This window comes from Triturus cristatus, chromosome 10, assembly GCF_964204655.1.
Source record: "Triturus cristatus chromosome 10, aTriCri1.1, whole genome shotgun sequence".
NCBI classification, from domain to species: domain Eukaryota; kingdom Metazoa; phylum Chordata; class Amphibia; order Caudata; family Salamandridae; genus Triturus; species Triturus cristatus.
This window is the reverse complement of record NC_140593.1, coordinates 568,062,021-568,083,012: the sequence shown is the minus strand read 5'-3', so window position 1 is coordinate 568,083,012 and position 20,992 is coordinate 568,062,021. Positions and strand designations below refer to the sequence as shown.

At 46.0% G+C, this 20,992-nt stretch overlaps 1 protein-coding gene across 6 annotated transcripts in view; it reads left to right on the top strand.

The window, feature by feature from the left end:
- MARF1 (meiosis regulator and mRNA stability factor 1) overlaps positions 1-20,992 on the top strand; it is an 891,622-nt gene that overhangs the window by 711,287 nt on the left and 159,343 nt on the right. For all 6 annotated transcript variants that reach the window (XM_085632075.1, XM_085632071.1, XM_085632074.1 and 3 more), the window contains 3 exons: positions 19,290-19,505; positions 19,759-19,819; positions 19,970-20,110. In XM_085632075.1, coding sequence (XP_085488201.1) covers positions 19,290-19,505; positions 19,759-19,819; positions 19,970-20,110 — 418 coding nt within the window. The remainder of the gene's footprint in view (positions 1-19,289; positions 19,506-19,758; positions 19,820-19,969; positions 20,111-20,992) is intronic.

Genomic DNA, 20,992 nt, shown 5'->3' with positions numbered 1-20,992 from the left:
CCCCTACAGATGATCTGTTATCGCCCCCTAGAATGGCTACAGAGGCTAGTGCTGCATTTGCAAGGGCTGTTCGAGTGGCAGCCACTCTTTTACACTTGCAGCCCCCCTCGGTCTCTTTGTCTTCCAATCGATTATTGCATATCCTCCCCAGGGTGAGGTGGAGGGGGAGCGCTTGCTGCCTTTTGGTGGGTCATTATTTGGCACCCTTCTAGGCACGTGGGCACGGCCCTCGTCCGGTGACCCTGTGGATGGGGCCATTGCACATTGGCATCGTCCAGCTCCAGATGACTCCGTCTGCTTGTCCCTTCAATCTAGAACTCAGAGCCGGGTCGTCCAGGAGGCTTTTGCCACGCAGCCTTAGTCTCCTCTCCCATTACTGCCTCCCACCAGGGAGTCTCGTTGGTTGGAGACCTGTGGTTGTCATATTTTTACGTCCACTAGTTCAGGCATCCATGTTTTGAACACCACTTGAGTGTTTGCATGGGCTACTTTTTCCCTTTGGGACTCGGTAGAAGGTCTTCTTCCCTCTCTACCAGTGTGTCCTCGTACTGACCTGGCTCGTCTCCATCATGGCCGGGACATGGCACAGTTTACCATTCGAACGTCCATGGATTCTACCGACTCTGTGGGTCGGGCAATGGCCAGGTCTGTCGCTCTGCGTCGCCATGCTTGGGTGCACGATGGTGGTTTCCCTGAAAATATCCGGGAGAGTTTGCGGGATTTGCCATTTGATGGCGTATCCCTTTTTGACAGTCACGCGGACTCATGAGTCAACCGCTTCCTGTCTAGCCTTCCATAATTTCACGTATTGACATCCTTTTACGGTCTGTTACTTCCATGTGCAGTGGTGGTCTGAGCCCTGGGTTCATGCTGTAATACCCAGGTGGTCTGGACGGCTTGTCACTGTTTTTGCTTCCCTTTATTGCAGCTGATCAGCTGCTTCTGTTCTGTTGATTTTCTGTCTGTGCCCCGGCTCAAGAGGTGACCCTGGCTGGGGTTGAGGCATACCCTATGTGGGGTATTTGTTTTATCTACTGTGTAGCTGCCTCCTTTACACATACGCCTTGGTAGGCTCCTGTGGATTCTTATTCTAAGGGTGTTGCCCTGTGGATCTGACTGTGGTCTTTTTCACATTCATGTGGTCCACCGTTGGTATCACTCTATGGCCTATCCGTTGGAATCTGGATTCGTTTGTGGCACTCCATTACAAGTGTGGATGCTCACTTTCTCTGGGTTTCTGCCTTGTTTGTTTCTTCCAGGAGGGTCCTTTCAGGCTCCCTTCCTGTGAGAAAGTGGCTCTGTATATACTGTTCCCAAATACGTACAGTGTGTACAGAGTCCACAGTCCCCAGAGGTTTGGCAGAGGTTAAAGTTACATATAACCTTACTCTCTAAAGTGGCGCTTGGTCGAGCAGTAAGGCAGTATCGGAGGACAGTGTAAAGCATTTGTTGTACACACTCAGTCAGCAAATGGTCTCACACACTCAATAACTGAACTCTAGGCCAATGATTTGTATATAAAGATATATGGTTGTTTTATTTTAGAACCAACATCAAAATATACTTTCTCAGAATGAGAGGCTTTAGTTAAATACTTTTGCAATATGCAATTGACTTTTGTAGGTAATAGTTACAGGTTGTTGCAATAGGCAACACAATTTCAAACACAATAATACATTGAGCTCAATGGGAATTTTAAGTTATTTGCAATAGATTACTTTCACGATTACTTTTCTAATTCCAGGACTGGATCCTAGATTCAGTCCTGGGACAGATCTTGGAAACAAGTGAGTAAATTAGTTTTAGTTACTGTTGTGATTTTTAGGCAATATTTTTCTATTTAAAAGTTGACACTTAGAAGAAATTTCATAGAAAAACAGTCCACCACCAAACCAAGGAACACAGCGGAGGTACAAACAGCTAGGAAATTTTATAAACAAAAAATAGCTGAAAGGAAGGCGGCACTTTTGATGGAACAGTGGGAGTCCCTGGTTGATGGCGCCAATTTGAAGAGCAGCGGGCAATTTTGGTCCGCTGTTAGGAAAATGCGCGATATGGGTAAAAACTTATCCCCTATTGGCTGCAATATAACTGGCCCTACCTGGGAAGCCCACTTCTCCAATATTTATGCTGCTCCCACTGAAGAAATAATCACCCCGGATCTGAGACAGCTGGGAGATTTACGGTTTGACCCCTCTGAGGTGGCGACAGCCATTAGAGAGAGCCTTGGTAACAAGGCCCCTGGACCAGATGGCCTACCTATAGATTTTATAAAACACAGCTCAGACTTATGGGCACCAATTTTATATAATGTTTTTAATAGTTTGTCAAGAGCGTCCATCCCCGAGACGTGGTCTCTTAGTATTATCGTTCCAATTTATAAAAAGGGCGACAGGTCAGACCCAGCAAACTACCGACCAATTTCGCTTCTGGACAATACTCTAAAAATACTTGGGCGAGTTATTTACAACAGGGTGGTAGAGTGGGCTGAAGATTCTGACCTATTGGATCCATGTCAGATGGGATTCAGGAGCGGGGTGGGCACGGTCGAGCAATGCTTGAATTTAAAATTAATAATTGATAAGTATACCGTCGCCCGATCTTCTCCTATATACCTCGCTTTCATGGATCTCTCATCCGCATTTGATTTGGTAAACAGATCAAAATTGTGGTCAATGCTTCTCAGTTATGGACTGGACGAGCCCTTAGTACACTTCTTGGCACATCTCCATACCGATCTCAGGGCACAAGTCAGGATTGGGTCGGGAGGAGAAGTTTCTGGTGCTATAAAAATTGGCAGGGGGGTCAGACAGGGGTGCGTTTTAGCACCCCTGTTGTTCATCATTTATATTAATGGCATAGCAAAGGCTTTAAAACAAGTAACTAGAGATGTCCCAACTATCCAGGGGCACCCCTTGCCAGTTCTATTATACGCAGATGATGCGGTCCTTATGGGCCGCACCCCTAATGCCCTCCGTGTGCTTGTGGAAAATTTTGTACATCATATGGAGGGCCTAGACCTGCGCGTGAACTTTAAAAAATCCTTTATTATGTCATGCGGACCTGGTAAACGGAAACTTAACACCATCCATATCGGGTCTGACAAACTTGACTCTGTAAATTCTTTTATATATTTAGGGGTGGCCTTCGCTGCGAACAACTCGTGGAGTGGGCATTCTGCCCACGCCACGAGCAAGTTCTCGAAGGCCATCAATTCAATACTGAGTCTCCCACGCCCTAAGAAATTAGGTGCAACCAGTGCTATTTTAAATTTTTTTAAATTACAGTGTGTTCCTGTTGCCACCTATGGGGCCGAAGTTTGGGCTACTGCTAAAAATCCCGGCATCCAACGAGAAGAGACACGTTTTTGCAGAAAAGTTTTGGGTGCCCCAATTTCGTCCTCTGAATTTATCTGCCACAAAGAGCTAAACCTCCCTTATGTCTGTGATTTCATTAGAAGCAGACCAGTCTTATTCTGGTTGAGAATTTGGAGGAATAACGCAGCCTCCCTAACACAAGATATAATTAAAGACTGTCTTAAATGTGATCACGGACTTTTAATTCCATGGTTAGCTGGAGTTTTAAAATCATTAAACGCCGTGAATAAAGGTGATCTCTTTGTAGATCCCTCCAGTATTGGTTGTCAAGATAAGGTAGAGGTCAAACAAGCACTATATGCACTTTATGAGGCAGAACGGTTGGAAAGGGAAACATTGAAAGCCACGGTTATTAGATATATTGAGAATGACCTGCCCAGGCAACCTCTCCCACTTTATCTTACTCTTCCTATGACTAGTTGGGAGAGGTCTTTGTTATTTCGACTAAGGGCAGGTTCCATAAAATTCATGCTGGGTTTCCCTTTGGGTTACAATTCTACTATTGACCGCAACCCTTGCCCCTGTGATGGCACCAGTAAGCAGAATGAGTTACACTTTTTATTCTTTTGTAAATTTTATCTAAAATATATTAACTGGTTTTTAACACCCTATTTTAGAAAACACAGACCCCTCTCTCTTATGGAGTCTCGTCAAATGTTACTCTCCCTGGACTCTGAGGAACTGATTTTTCGCACTAGCACCTTTTTAAGATTAATAATCCGTGTACGCAATATGATGGAAAATCCCTGAAAGACTGTTGTTTTAGTTCCTTATAACTTTTAGAGATATTGTGTTGTGTATATTGTAATGATGAATTGTTTTTATGTCTGTACTTTTATGAATTCAAGTAATTCGAATAAAGGTCTTTTGATTGATTGATTGAGAAAAACAGTCAATGATTCCCTATGGGAGAAAATTCAAGTTACAGGTAAAGTTTTTTCTCGTTACTTTTGTAATCCAGGGCTGGGCTCCTAGGCTCAGTACTGGGACCTCTATCTAAAACGGTAAGTAATTACGTTTTCACAGTTTGTGCGATTTTTAAAGAATATTTGTAGTTTGCAAAAATCGACAGAAGAAATTTCACAGAAAAACAGTCAATGATTTCCTATGGAAGAAAATTGGTTTATTGGTAATACGGTTGTGAGTACTTTTCAGGGTCCGTGCTAGGCACCAAGATCCAGCACTGGGATCTCTCCTAATAGCAGGTGAGTATTTCCGTTTTCGTTACTCGGGTGATTTTAGGTGAATATTTCAAGTTTAAAGAAACTCCACACTTTGAAGAAATTTCAGAAGAAACCAGTCAATGTTACCCTATGGAAGAAAATTGGGCGATCGGCTTTTGGGTAAGTACTCGACTGGCAGATTTAAGGTTCTGGGCACACTCCGGGGTCTCCCAGGGTCAGGTTGGTACTGTTACACCCTCAGCGGCACTGGGGCGGCCGGGTGCAGAGTGAGTTAGGCCCAATGTTATCCTATGGGAGGCAGGGGAGCCTTGGTTGGTGGCTGCTGACTAGCAGGCCACACGGCTGTGGGAGCTGGGCTCCTGGTCACTTGCTCAGGGCAAATGGGTAAGTAGGTAGGAGTAGAGGTTGCACTGCCAGGGCCACGCGGGCCGCTGGGTGCAGGGTGCTTTTGAGCCTTCGGGCGCTCAATGGGAAAGCTCCAGGATGAACAAAGGCTCCAAGCTCGGGGACGAAGCTTCTTCAGGTGCCACCACCACTTCGAGAGGTAAGTTGGGTAGTTGGAGGATAGGTAGGTACCCAGGAGTCGGACACATGGGGCCGCAGGGCGCCGGGTGCAGGGTTGCCTTTTGGTTTCGGGAAATCTTACCCTCTGTTGATCACGGTGGGGGTCCCTGGTTCTGAGGCTGCAGGTGTCGTCAGGAGCGTCGAGGTGAGTCCTTGGGTGCCGGATTCGGGGTCACAGTTGCCGGGGGGACGTTCTCGGGGTCTTTGTCCACTCTGGCACAGGCCATGCTTGGCGGGTGCAGAGTGTGCAGGGTTCGCGGCCCTGGGCTGATACCAGGGGTTAGAAACTTGCTTTGAGCAGAGCCACTGCTCATGGGAGTTCCAGATGCTCAGTCACAAGGTAGCCAGGTCCTCCGGGATTTGTGAGGTTGCTGGCCACAAGAGGTGCCGGGATTTAGCAGGTTCAAGGGTCGACAGGCCGGTATGGCTGGGGCCAAAGCAGTTGTCTTCCTCTTCTTAGCAGCTGCACGGCAGGTCTTCTTTCTTCTTGCTCTTCTTTGCTTTTTTGGAATCTGGAATCTGAGGAAGGAAGGTTCAAGGTGCCCCTAAATACTAGATTTCGGGGCGTTACAGGTAGGTAAAGGGCAGGGACCAATGGGTCCCTGCCCTGGGGTGGGTACACCCCCTATCCTGCCACTATCCTGTGGGAGGGGGGCAGAAGCCTAGTCCTGATTGGGCAGGGCTTCCCATCTTCAAGATGGCAAGCGCCCGGAGGTGTGCTTAACCTCGCCTCCCCCACCTGAGGGGTGGGGTTGGCAGGCTGGCACATCCCTGTCCTTACTTGGGGTTTCCGGTCAGTCTTCCCGCCAGAGTAGGGGTCATCTCTAAGATGCCCTCTGTAGTGCTTTGTACATTAAATGCCACACTGGCATCAGTGCGGGTTTAATGTGCTGAGAAGTTTGATACCAAACTTCAGTCTTCAGTGTTGCCATTATGATGCTGTGGAGTTCGTGTTTGACGAGCTCTCAGCACCATGTACTCTTAAATGGCAGCACTGCACTTACAGTGCCCAGGATTGGACCTGGGTACTGTAGGGGCACAGGGCTCATGCTCCTGTGCCCACACCACTGGCATAGGGCACCCAGCTAGAGGGGTGGCTGATGTATGCCAGGGCAGTGTAGGTTGTAGCCATGGCACACAGGGATGTGTGCCATGTCGACTCTTGGTTTTGCCTTGTACCCAAACACTCAGCCTGTAAGTGCAGTGTGGTTGTGTTAGGGTACAGGGCCTCTAAGGGTGGCACAATAAGTGCTGCAGCCCTTAGAGGCCTTCCCTTGTCACAAGGCCCTGGGTACCCTAGGTACCATTTACCAGGGGCTGACAAGTGGCCAGGGTTTGCCAATTTGGGATTTTAGGTTTTAGGGAAGGAACATAGGCCCTGGGCACCTGATTGGCAGGAGACCAGGGCACATTCAGCCATTCAGCAAAAAGTGGGGGCATACCATGCAAGAAAGATGAAACTTTCTCACACTTCCTTGTCTGTTTCAGTTCTGCATAGTTCTGCCGCTGAGGATGTACTGCCAGTGGATGGCCTGGGTCAGTGCCCTGTCGCTGTACTAAGGTGCACGGGGTCGCTAAGGCGTGATTCTACTATGTTGTATGCACGTCCGGTGGTTGCTCCCCACTGTAATCACTGTTACGGAGGGCTGACGCCTTCCAATGCCTGGTTCTCCCCTCCCCTTCTGTGCTGGGTAGTGCTTTTCGTACTGTGTTCTTGCATCACTTGAGTCATTCATGTACATTGCCTTGTTTTCCTGGGTACTTCTCCGGCACGGGTTTTCCTCTTCCCCTGCTGCCATTCGAGCAGAAGTTTTGGCATACTTCTACTTCGGGATGTTGCTGTAGAGGTGCTCTCCTCAGGACGTTCACTGTCTTCTTGTGCTTGTGTGCACATCTCTATACAAATCCTGTTACGCTTTGTACAGGTTCTTCCTGTACTGGTCACCTTTCCAATTTGCCTTGCATGGGACTGTTGGTCCTCCCTGCTGAGTGGATGGTATCGCCTATAGATCTGGACTTTATCTATCCGGTGCTGCTGCGAAACGGCTTTCTACCTATGGTGCACTCTTGTTTCTTGTATGTACTCACATCTGGACTATTCTCGCGGAACTTCCTTGTGCCTTTCCTTTTATGTGGTGTGGTGGTTATGGCTGTGCACACGGCCTGCCCTGTGTACTTCTGCCGCCCGCATGTGCTTTTTGTAGTCACGATTTTGTTTTTCATGTCTGCCTTTCCCAATGTCTCTTTGGGAAAGGGAGATTGCACACTATCAAGTGTGGTCTCTGTAGTGAGATTGGATTTTCCTGGGCCGCACCCTCCCGCTGCTGTCCCCAGTGTCCTCTTTGATGCGCTTCCACAGTGCTTCTTCCACTGTTAGCCATATTCAACCTGTATGCTTGGACTCGATCATACCGTCTTGTCCTCTCTGGGTCCTTCTTTTCCAGAAGTTTTGGGCTCTCTCGTTCCGCACTGCCCTTCTGGTTCTGTGCTTCTGGTTCTGTGCTCCCTTTCTCCACTGTGAACTCTGAGATCTCACTGTGTACTCTGAGGGCTTTCATGCCGTCCCTTGGCGGCTTGTGATCCTTTGCCTCCCACTGTTTGTTGGTCCTTGTAATGCTTCTGGTCTGGGATTGGCCACTGTGGCATTGCTGCCCCCACTGTGTTTCATCAACTTGTTGACGGCTGGGTTCCTTTGGAACTTGGTGGGGGTTCAGTCGCAGACCTGCCTCCTGTGGGGTATGGCTTTGGTATCTATTCTAAGTTAAGGAATCTGCGGCTAGATGTCTCTATCAGATGTACGAGTTACTTACCTTCGGTAACGATGTGTCTGGTAGAGACACAGTCTAGCCGCAGAGTCCTTAACCCCTGCCCATCCTCCCCGTTCTGCGAGGACCTTTTCATGTTGAGTTTTATGCTCGCGCCTCCCTTTGGATGGCTTTGTCTTCCTGCGGGGTGACATCTTTCATCTTTCCTCCTCGGGAAGCTGGTTCTGTCTGGTTTCCATGTTTTGCTCCTCCCGTTCTAGTGATGGGGACGAGGGTTTAAATCTCATTCTACAATCCTAGACCCTGACCCTGGTTGGGGCACAGAGTTCATGTCTCCTACTACATTCCTACACCCTCACTGTGGTTAATCCACTGTGGGGTCTTCTAGCGTTCTTCTTCCCTCCCTTCCACCCTTTTTCGTTGTTTTAGGGTCTCTTGTCTTTGATTCTACTACGGTCAATTGGCTTGAGGTCTCCCTCACTGGTCCTCTCACCAATTGTTCTCCTAAACAGGTTAAGGCCCGCTACTTTGCATTGCCACATACCTGCCGTCTGTCCTGCTGCCATATCTGCCCAGGGGGGCTGCTGACATCTGCCACCTGCCTGCTCTCGACGCGCACTGTCCAGGGGGACCGCAACTCCCAGCCTGCTGTGCGTGGCGCACAACCACTATGTCACTGAAAGCGCCAGGAGGGGCTTCAGAAGCGGCTCCAGAAGCCGGAATAGGGCGGGCTAGGCCAGGTTATTTTCATCTGGTGCAATGGACATCTACGGACCTATATTCGGACTATTGGGCCCAGAGACTGCAAACTAGGAATCAGGAACTGAGGTATGAGGCTACCTAATTGCATTGTCGTACTGTACTGTGCTGTGCTGTGTAAATATAACTTGTCAAGGAAATGGCGCAGAAATTAACTGCAAAAAGGAAATCACTAGCAGGCCAGGGAGTAGTAGGGACATTGGATGCCTTTCTTCAAAGGGCAGAGTCAGCCCTTATCCACGAAATCGCTGTCACCGAGCATAGGCTATCATTAGCTTCGCACTCCCTTGTAAGACAGCCTACATTGCTTGACCCTGCAGATCACACTTACCCTGGCTCTAGCTCTCCCCTGACCAATGTGTTGCCCAATCAGGCCCTTGTACCTAAGGACGACACCCCACAGATATTTGATACAGCCACTAGGCCCAAAGTACTCACCCGAGGGCAAAAAAGCAAAATCACTTGGGGGTGGGTAGTCCCTCGCGTTAGACTAAAAAAGGGAAAGGGCTGAGCTCTAACGAGCAATCATATCCTTTATCAAAAAGAGGGCGTAGAGGCACAATGAGGGAGGTTGAGGAGGAAGGTAACCGTCTAGCGAGTGACATTGTTACTACTGGTGAAAAGATTACCCCTTTATCTCTACCCCCCCTGCAGACTAACGATAGCGGGGAGTTTTGGACTAAAATGAGCGAGGTTGTATCAGTCTTATTGAATGCCCTGATGCAAAAGCTATCCAGGCTGGAGGCAAGTATAGAAAACCTAGAAAATCTTGCAGGTATTACACACACAACCCAGGAGAGCCGGCAGGGCCAGCAACGCCACATGAGTACCCAGCCTTCCCAGCAGCACCAGGCAGCCACATGCCATTGTAGCGCCGAGATCGCCCAGCCCACAGGGCTTCGTAGCTGCCTAAACGACCTGCCTAGCATTCCTGTTTCTGGCCAAGTGTTAGCACCCCTCACTGCCTCACTGGATTCTTACTTCAAGAACTGCACTAGGGTGTCAACAGGGAGGCCAAACGATACGGTACACCCCTCAACTAATAACCAAGAACGGCTGCTGAATATCCAAAAAGCACCACCCCTAAACAGGCCTAACAGTGCACGCAGGGAGGAAACACGATCACAAAGTAGTCAAGGCCAACACAATAAGCAAGTGAGGGTAATGACAGGTGCTAATACACTATACTTACCCTCCAGAAGCAACACCTTACACCATAGTGTTGGCCAATGTCCGTACACTGCCACATGGAGGCATGGAACATTGGACCAATCTCAGAAACAAATCACTACATCAGATAAGTGTAAGGACAGGTCTATCAAATCCCCTTTTTACGGAGTTTTAAATGGTGAGACGGGTCAGTTAGCTAGGGAGCTCAAAAAAATCTCTAGAATGCGACTGCGTAGTGCTATCATTTGGGTCACCTGATCTGGTCCAAGCAATACTTGAGAGGGCGGGTAACTGGTTCGTTGAGAAAAAGGGGATCAGTATCCTACCTCTTGGTTAATTTTACAAACAACCTGGTCTTGTACCGCACACACAAGGGGACGTCCTAGAGGGAGGGCGGCGACAGCATAGATATGCCATCCTTGTGAATAATCATTTTGACGTTTTCAACCCCATTGATGACAATGATTGACTATCCCTGTTGGGGGAGGATTAGCTATGGATATAAGTACCATAAGGGATAATATGGCAGTAACAATATTGAAGGATAGCCTGGAAGCCCAGGAGATCCGCGATCCCACACCCTCTTATGTTAATTGCAAAGGTATTCCCCGAGAAATGTACTACTGGTAGCTTTTATACGGGGCAAAGGCATAATAGTAGCTCCGATCCTAAAGCACTTATCGCAGACCACTTGAATATTGATACCGAACCAACCCTTGGACTCAAGGGTACCAGCCACATTGTTGAACCAGTTATAAGTAATCTACACTAGACTACAAATACTGATGTGTTAATCAGTAACACTCATAGTATAGCTAAGATGATGCCCTTGTCGCAACACCACGTAAGATCACGCCCGATTGACCCAACCAGTGCTAACGATTTTCCTAATTGTATAGATATCAATGGGTGTGTACCCGCAAACATAAATTAGGTAAATAACAGTTTAATAATATCGTGGAACCTGGCAGGTATCCACTCTAAACTGCAAGACCCAGATTGGTTTTCCTATATAGAGAAAAATGATGTGTCTTCTAAGAGACCTGGGCTGTAGATAGGGAACATATAAGCGGATATACCACTTATAGTGTGGAAGCTAACCCACCCAAATCAACAGGTAGGGCTAGTGGTGGGCAGCTAATTCTCGTAAAAAATTCCTTAGCTTGCAAGTATAAGCATTTATCAATTAATTCCCAAGACATTATGGGGATCCAGCTTGTCTTCCTGACCGGCTTAATCTTGACTGTGTTTAACGATTATGCCAGGTCAGGATCATCTAGCAGCGAATCTCCTGTACTCTCGCTGCTAGATGATTTGGTTGGAGTATACCAAACTAACTCTAAAATCATAGTTGCTGGGGATTTCAATGCTGCATTCGAACCATCTATCCTACTGAGTACTCTGCTCGAGGAAGAGGATGAGCTTTGGGGTGTCCCTAACCTGGTTGCTGGCAAACGAGGCCAACGCCTAACAAATGTCTCCTTGCAGATTGCTTCTTTAATCACAGGAAGGAGCCTGAGGGCCTGTAATGGGAGAACTGAATCTGATTTAGGGAGGAAGGCTACCTTTAAAAGGGGTGCCTACACTAGTATATTGATTATATATTTTTAGATGTAAGGGTTTGGTCTCTGGTAGAAGATATGATTATTGAACAACAGGATGACAGCGATCATAATCCTTTACTATTAAAAATTAGGGGTACGGACCTGGCTAGGAATTTCTCTAGTCACACTTCTAAAAAGGAAGAGCCGCATGTAACTAATAATCGTAGAAGAGTTACTTGGCCTAAAGTCCAAGCTGACCAGGACTTTTTATATAAACTCTTCGTTATGTTTTTAACTAACTTATGGAGTGGCGCGGGAAACACACAACCACCAGAATAAATGCATAATGTGTCGGTGCATCACAAATTTTTTGAAGTCTTACAAACTGTTTTTACTAGAAATCGATCTGGCAGAAGGTCCCCCAGCGTAGGGGAAAATAAGTGGTTCACCAATGAATGTAAGAGCCAAGAAAGCGCTTTAATTAGCAGTTAGAGAACGCTCTAGAACCGAAGTAATTTTGGCTCACAACAGTTACAAAGTAGCGATAAACAAAGCAAAGCGAGAAGCTGCCGACAAAGTGGCAAGATCTAGTCCTAGCTGCTCAAAATAGGGATAGTCCCCTTTTTTTGCATATTGTTTCAAAGTGGAGCACGGAGAATGTTTCCACTCTTAGCTATCATATCCAGCTGGAGGCTTGATTTTTCCAAACTATGTTCCGGAATAGAGGATCAGGGCAATTCAGACACCAACAGGATTGAACATAAACCAGCTACCATCGCCCCTGTGGCGAATGCAAACAACCCAGCACTGGCTTTTAGCCTAGAGGACACCTTGTCAGCGATCAGCAGGTTAAAGGCAGGTAAAACCCTTGGCCCTAATCTGATCCCGGGCGATTTATATAAATCAGAACCAATGATATGGGCCCCGTACATTAATCTCTTGTCTAATTGTATTGTGGCTGGTGGGGACATCCCAGAAACCTGGAGGGGAGCAGAGATAATTACCATCAATAACAAGCATTTGCAATGCAATAGGTCTCGCATTTACTTGAGTTTGAGCTATTGGCATTGTAAATGACAATGCCTTTTATTTATGTTTTGGTTTTTAAAACAGATAAATAAAAGGCATTGTCATTTAGAATGCCAATAGCTTAAACTCGCTTAAATGCGAGACCTATTGCAAACGCTTGTTAACTTTGCACTGAGCGAGCTGCAGTACTTAATTTGAGCCAGTGGCTGCTGCTGGGAGCCACCAGCACTTACTTTTTGGGAATCTGCACTTATTTTCCCACATCAGATATTTACCAAGTGCAAGATAATGAAAAACGCACACATTGGAAAACTGAGGAAAAGAAAGATGAACAACCGTCACAAAGGGATAAAGCAGGAATCTGCAAGAGTGAGATAAAGGGGCAGGCTTGTGTGGCTGTCGGTTTTAAGGCTACCAGCCTTGGTATTCAGCACGCTGACATTTAATTGCACAGGGCCAAGGGCTTCTGAGCAGAGGTTCATGTACCAGGTCAGCAGAGCATTTGTGCTGTGTTTAAGTTTCACACATTGCTGTGGATAATGTGAAGCTGGAAGAGTGTATGGGTTTACGGCTTTCTAAGGCATACAAAAGGGACAGGATATTGGAAAACGTCTGTTGCTTAGACTGCCAAACACTGTAACGGATAATACACTTCTATTGCAGGACGCAGTTTGGGTAAGGTCCGATTTTACAGACTAATCAAAAACAGCCTCCCGCTAAACACCGGGTGCCCTACATGACTTGTCAGATCTTGAACCATGAACGAACATCCCAAGGTCTTGAAAAAAACCCTGGCCTGCTCACCAAGGATGGGATGAAACACGTATTTGCTGTGGCTGTCTGATACAAAGTAATTTGAATAAAAAATTATCATCAAACATCTCTGATTCTCCATCTAATTTTTCAATAATATCTGAAAAATGTTTGCTTCTGGTTATCTCTGTCACAAAGTGATTTCATGGCATATTAATAAGATGGATTATACTTGTTAAACGTCAGCATCCCCAAAAACCAAGAAATCAGTTTTGTATGTAGTGTGGGGCGGGTTGGTTCCCCACAAGGGGTTACATACATGCATATAATCAGAAAATAATACAGCATTTTTTTTTAAGAATATCTGGGTACGCAGACCCCACTGATCTCTTCATGGTACTGCTACTGACAGCGTTATGTTTGCGAAGCGAGTTCCGTGTTGTTTTCATGTTATGAGAGGGTATGCCGAAGTAAACAAACCAAAAATCAACACTGGCAAAGAAGAGTTTACTTTTCACAACTGGTGGTCTGTATCGTAAACAAGCAAAGGCAAGTCAAAGAAAAAAGCTTATTGTCAAAAGACAAAAACTGCACTGATGAAACTGTCAACAGATTCCATATATGAGCCTTTGTGCTGTGTTAGTCACCGGATGTTTGTCTCATTTAGCTTTAAGGGTGAGGAATAGTCGGGAACGCGTCTGTCTTGGCAAGTGTGATGAGAGGGGCTTGATCGGGGAGGCCCATGATGTCAGGGCGCGTGCTCTGAGACTGCCAGCACAAGACGTGCCTGAATGAAGGACGGCGTCGTGCCTACGATTTTTCAACAACCTGAAGGCTAAGACGTATTTCTTTCCGTCTTCAATGTTTTATGGGAACCATCGAGGCAGCGCACTGTTGTCACTGAGCTGAAGTATGTGCTTGAACCTCAAACGCTGTAGCATGCTGCACATACCTCAAGTAAGCTGCGCAATACTAAAGACTGACAGACTACTTAAGTGCTCTATTGGAAGATGTCTAGTTATACCGCACGAGTGATGACAATGAATTTTGTGAAGACAGATGTTTTCTGGAACACAGGGTTTCCTGCCCTAGGCGCAATAAATGTTTTGAATCATATCTACAGTTGAGTCGAGCTAGTGGGATGCAAAGACAGAGTCCAAGCTGTGAGTAACATTTCACCCAGAATGTATATACGTATATATTTCAGATAACACGAAGTTGCAGTCTAAAATGAAAGCAAAATAAACACGCCAGCGAGTGGTGCGCGTGCGCGCCACAGTGAAACATGTGCTTTCAATTATCGCGCCCGTGTCTGGGCACGATAATTGAAACCACATGGCCTTCGGTGCGCGTAATAGACACCAATAGGCCATGGGCAGAGCAATGCGCCCGCCTTTGGCCTATTGCGTGCTCTTAGTAAAAAACACGCACGCAATGGCCAATAGCGTGCCACAAAAGGAAAAGCACACGCACGAGCGTGTGCGATTCCTAGTTACGTTTTCAGACCCCCTACAAAAGGTCTCTCGCTGCGCACTGCAACGCAGGCGCAAGACCTAAAAAGGGCGATGCTGCTATCCCCTCCGATTAAAGACCCATCAGCTTGATAGACAACCTACAAAAGATTTTTTCTAGGCAAGTCTTAGATAAACTACAATGCTGGATGGATGACCACATGATATTGTCTACATACCAGGTGGGCTTTCGCTCCAAAATAAGCACGTGTGCCCAAGCTTTCAGAGTCACTCTATTAACCTGGAAATACGTGCTACTCAGGAAACAGAAGCTTTATGTAGCATTTGTGGATCTGCGAGCTGCTTTTGATCTAATACCACGTGACTTGCTCTGGAAGATTATTTTCGACCTAGGTGCTCCTGTGGACTTGGTAGCAGTGATAGCCCGCCTCCACATGGATAATTATGCCCAGGTCAGATGGGGGAAGAATGGCGAACTAACAGAGAAGATACCGATACAGCGAGGGGTGCGACAGGGGTGCGTTCTTGCCCCCACGCTGTTTTCCCTGTTTTTGAATGTGGTGAGTCGCTTAATGGCTTGTAGAAATGATGCACCCTCCCTGAATGGCGAGAAATTCCTATCCTGCTTTTTGCAGATGACGCCCTACTAATATCTAAAACACCCATGGGTCTGCAAATACTACTCTACGTATTTCTAGAATTTTGTAGGGATAGGAGATTAGAACTTAACACCTCTAAGACTAAATATATGGTGTTTGGGAAACTACGGGGTGGTCTACGGGAGATCAAGTTTACGCATGAACCCCATGAACGGGGAAATAAATTGACTACCTAGGAATAGGTTTGAATGAGTTACTCAAATGGGAATATCAGCTAAACGAGAGTTATCTAACCCTTTGCCAAAGATCCAAATCCATACTAAGATTCCACAAACAATCCTATACCCAACCCCTTTCCCCGGCTCTGGAAATTTACTGTGCAAAAGCCCAAAGTGGAGCCCCGTATGGAGCCGGGATCTGGGGCTACACTACTGTTAATAAGCTAAGGACTTGTGAAAACATCTTTGTTAGGTCCCTTATTTCGGCACCTATTACAACTCCTCTAATTCCCCTTTTATCTCGGTTTGAAAAGAATTGGTGATCTGGCTGCACTGAAACCCTTAACCTACTGGTTGCGCCTATGGATAACCCCCCCCCAACTTACCGATTATCGAGATTCTCTACAGGAGGTTATGAAAATCAAAGGTGCAACAAAACTACCATGGTTTAAGCACATCGCAGATTGGTGCAAGCTAATGAATATGATGGCTCTGTGGGAGCATCCAGATAGGACTACAAGAGAGGCTCTACTGAGATTAAAAGTCAGATACTGGGAGACGGTGGGAAATCAGTACACTAATAATTTGACTAGTGGTCAGTTATCATCCAAAGTTTTGGCAATAAAATCATGTCCACAATTCGAACCCTTCCTGGACCAAATCTCGCCCCCCCTTGCAAAAAGCTTATATGTTAGATTCAGATACGTCAATTTGCTCCTAAAATTTCCTAAAAAGGAAGCGGTTGGCTTATTACTAGATTCATGTCCTGCCTGCACTACTGTCAAAAACTGAAGAACATGTTTTGTTTTTTGCCCTAGATACCATCAGTCGCGCAGGAGGTGGATACGACCAATCTGTCTCAATTTAGGAGCAAGGCACCATCAGATTGCGTAAAAAACCTAAAAGCGGATGTATCTGAGCCGATAGTTTTTGCTGTTAGCTGCTTTTTATTTGCCTTCTGGATAACCCGACAGAAGCTTTTATCACAGATTGCATCGTAATATAAACGGTCTCATGTTCAATATGCACTTTATGTATTGCGGACTGCAGGATTGTCCCCCCCCCCCCCCCCCCCTTATCTTTTTGGGACTTGCACGCTGTTTGGTTTATAGTAGGAAGCATGCCTTACAGCTGTTATTCAATGTATCTTGATGCATGCTTGGCTGGTCATTTTTATAGCCCTCTTTTTAATAGCTATTGGAAATGGACTTGTTTTTTTACTTTTTTTAATTGTACATAGACAATGTTTTATCTTTTTGTATACTTTGATGGTTTTGTACAAATAACCAAATAAAGTTATTTGATGATGAGGTTAAGGCAAGTCTAGTGTTGCCGGCCTTTGGTGGATAATTTTTAATTCTATGGTTCAGGTCTTGTTGCCGGTCACGGTCGGATCTTGTGATTGCAGGCTTTGTCGTCTGCCGTGGCATGTTTTGTTCGCCTCGGGGGAGGGCATTACCTTCGCTTTTGTAGGGCGCTGCTTGGTTCTTTCTTTTCAGTTGCTTTCAGTGTACAGTGCTTGTTACTGTCCCTTGTGGTGGTGTTACTCACCATCCCATTCTTATTGTTAAACTAATTTTCATAGTTTTTTCACATTGTTCCCATACTATCACAGTTTTTGGTGGTGGCTCCGCGTTGTGGCGCAGAAACGTTTCTCCGAAGAAAACTGATGTCAGCGCTCCGGGAAGGACTTATATGGCTTCGCTGACGTCATGTCCACGGACGATGTCACGGCGGAGCCATGCGGCACCGTCCCCCGGCACGCAGAGGTGCTGCTGCAAAAAATTTCAGGATCCAGTCTGACGCCTGGGGATATTCTAAGTTAAGGAATCTGCGGCTAGACTGTCTCTCTGCCAGATACATTGTTACGGAAGGTAAGTAACTCGTACGTTTCAGCCTCTGTCCCGGATTTCAGTGAGAATGACCCTGTGGCTGCTGAGCCTCATGGCCTCCTGCATCCTGCTGGTAGATCATGCTAGATGGCATATGTGGGCTCTGCAGTGGGACCTGAAGTTAGTCGGTGCAGCATCAGGGGAATCTTTCCGACTACGTCCAGATCTCAGAGGGAACTGCGCAACAACTGCAGTGGTGGCTAACGAACCAAGCTTGGGTTTCAGGCAGATCCCTCTACCTTCCCCAACCAGATGTCACAGTGGTGACAGATGCGTCACTCCTTGGATGGGGCGGCCATCTGGGAGAGGCAGAGACCAGAGGCACCTGGTTTCCGGCGGTGTCCGGGCTCCATATCAAAGTTCCGGAGCTCCGGGTGATCTGCCTCGCACTGAAGGCATCACTTCCCTTTCTAAAGGGGAAGGTGGTGCAGGTGTTCAAGGACAACACCACTGCAATGTGGTACTGCAACAAACAAAGCGGAGTGGGGTCATGGACCCTATGTCACAAGGCTCTTCGCCTCTGGACATGGTTTGAATTTCAGGGCTTGACCCTGGTGGTTCAACACTTGGCAGGATCTCTGAACGGGAGGGTTGACAAACTCAGCCGCTGGTGCCTGGTTGATCACAAATGGAGTCTTCACTCGGAGGTGGTGCAAGGACTCTTTCAGCAGTGTGAAGAGCCTTGGTTAGATCTGTTCGCCACTGAAGAGAACGCGCAGTCAGCAGTTCTGCGCGTTGGAATTTCCAAGGCAGCACTCGCTCGGCGATGCTTTTCGCCGCGAGTGGAACTGCGGCCTCCTGTACACCTGTACCACTTCTGCCCAGAGTGCTAAAGAAGATCAAGCGCGACCGGGCCCAAGTTATTCTAGTGGCTCCAGACTGGGCAAGAAGAGTCTGGTACCCAGACCTCCTGAGCATGGCTATTGATCCTCCACTCAGACTGCCTCTTCGGGAGGATCTTCTGTCGCAGCGTGGAGTTCCACTTGTTGACATCTGTCAGGCAGCCATGTGGGCATCCTTGCACACATTCACCAGACATTACTGCCTGGACAGCCAAGTCCGGGAGGGATGGCTATTTTGCCATTTCTGCCCGTTAGGACTTTCTGGTGTGAACTTAGTTCGCAGACCCTTCTCCGGGGTTGGTATTTCTGGGGTATCTATTCTAAGGTAAGTAATCTATTACTGTCTCTTTCAGATGAACAAGTTACTTAACTTTGGGAACGATTTATCTGTAAGAAACACATTAGTTATGAATTCCTTACTGCCCCACCCGTCCTCGCTTGCAGGGCCCTAGTTTTAGCACACCAGTGGTCAGTGTCTTCCATGGCTCTGTGCTTCTGGCGTGGAAAGTCCGCACGCAGGGGCGACGTCTAAATAGGCACCGTGACGTCATGCCTGCAAATACTAAGCCGACAACGGATGCGGAGTTGACCGACACCACCTGTGAACGCGCAGGAGTACTGCTAAGAAAAAATTCTCCGGATCCAGTCTGCTGCCTGGGGGTAATTCTAAGGTAAGGAATCTATAACCAACCTATGTCTCTTACAGATAAATCGTTAACAAAGGTAAGTAACTTGTTAATTAATCCTACGGACCTTGTCAAGGGTTGTTACCCGTTGGCTTTTAGATCTTTAGCGCATAACCATATATGCTGGTGGATGATAATTGATTAACTACAAGAATATTTAACGGGTACACTAGAAGCCTGTAAAGGAGGGTTATGTTAATCTTTCAGTCCTATCCCTTTTAACTTCTGGGACGTTGTTATTGCCTAAAATATATTGAAAGACTGAGCTCAATAAAATATTGCAATTATGTCATTTATTGTTTTTTGGCTGACTTAATACCTCCTAATTGTCGCTTTGTTTTTCCATACTCCTATGCATTTAAATACAGCTATATTGTATGTGGGGTTTTTTCTCTGTACACATTAGCATGTTGAAAAAAGATTCCTTGTTTTTAGGTGTTTACCAGTGACGATGTAATTGAGGAATGTGTGAGGCTCACCACACTGTATCAGTTTGCCAAGAATGTGCGATCCCTGCTGCATACCTACCACTACCAACAGATTTTCTTCCATGAGTTTCCAACTGCCTACTGCAAATATATTGGTGAACTGTTGCAGCCAAAATCCTATGGATACAATAACCTGGAGGATATATTGGCAGCAATACCTCAGGTATGTTGAATGAAAAACCCACTTGTCCTAACCTAATACTCTGTGTAGTTAAATTATGTATTTCAGCCCAGCAGACCTATACTTGGCTTTATAGAGCTGCATCTTAGCATGTGCTTCCAGGTATCGCTAACTTTAAATGTGTTCATGCTCAGTGTTTACACTTTTAGCCTGCAGGCAAGTTAACTTGTGCATTTGTAGATCCTCTCTGCATAGTTGTATTAACACTACAACTTTTTCTTTCTTTAACATTTAGGTGGTTTGGATAAAAGGACATGGTCATAAGAGAATTGTGGTGTTAAAGAATGATATGAAAAGTAAGTATACAGTTGCTTAAGGTGATATGCTGGTGTTACGCGCAGTGCATGCTGTTAACTAGATAATGTGTTGCTGATATTAAATACGCCTCTAACATTTTCAGTATTTGGGATGTTATTATTGAACATGTTTTTTTTTTTTTGTCTCAGCTCGTGTTAATTCAACTAGTTCGTCACCGGCTGATGCCCTTGATGAGTATGGAAGTGACACACTGATGGATAATCAACAGAAGGAAAGGCCATCGTTCATTGCTTTATTGGAAACTGAGCAAATTGAGTCTTCTGCAATTGGTACAGTATAAGCTATCACACACTATTGGTTTTATATTGTCGCTAGCATTTTCCCCAAAACATATCTTACATATGGGGTTTGTATCATTTGGTGGATCTATCCGTCAAAATATTGGAAAGCAATTTCAAATCTGTAGTATAGGTGTCTTTAATTGTTGCAGCTTTTTTGATCATCCCCACGCAAATGAGCTTCTAATTTACGCTCTTAGCAGGTCTATTTTTCCGCCTTCGAAATTGTTAGCCTTTATAAATTCGATTGGAAGCCTATTATCACAGAGCTGAATGCCTAAAGCCATATAATTTACAGTTTAGGCTATTGTCTAGACGGGCTTCTTTAGAATCTCTTTAGCTTCCTCATCTACTACCTAGGGCTTTAGTGTTGACATAACAGAACTTTCCTCATTACTATTTTGTAGACCCTGCATTATATAAGGAAGAATAGAAGGATCCAATCTCTATAGTAATCTCTAGATAAATGACTGCTTTCTGCCTTCTTTCTGAACAGCATCTCATGCCCTGTTTGTTCTAGTTGTGCAGGCAGTAATCTACCTGCTCTGTCTCTTCATAATCCTTGTCCCTTAAACAGAGAAGGGGAATTTATGCCCTTTCTGATAATTTTGGGTTAAGATGAGATTTCTTTAATGAGCTAGGGCAGAAGATGTGATGATGAAGAGGCAATGTAGTTGTTGGATAAATCGCAGATGGAATTTTCCAATATTTCACTTTTATACTTGCACAGTTAATTCTTTTGAGAAGCTGCCTGTATCCAAGTGCACCTATATATAAATTATTAGTCAACCCGAGGGTTCCATTCCCCCACCCCCTTTTTTTTCCCTTTGGCTTCAAGCGTCCCCACCATTTGGTGCCTATTCCAACCTCTCC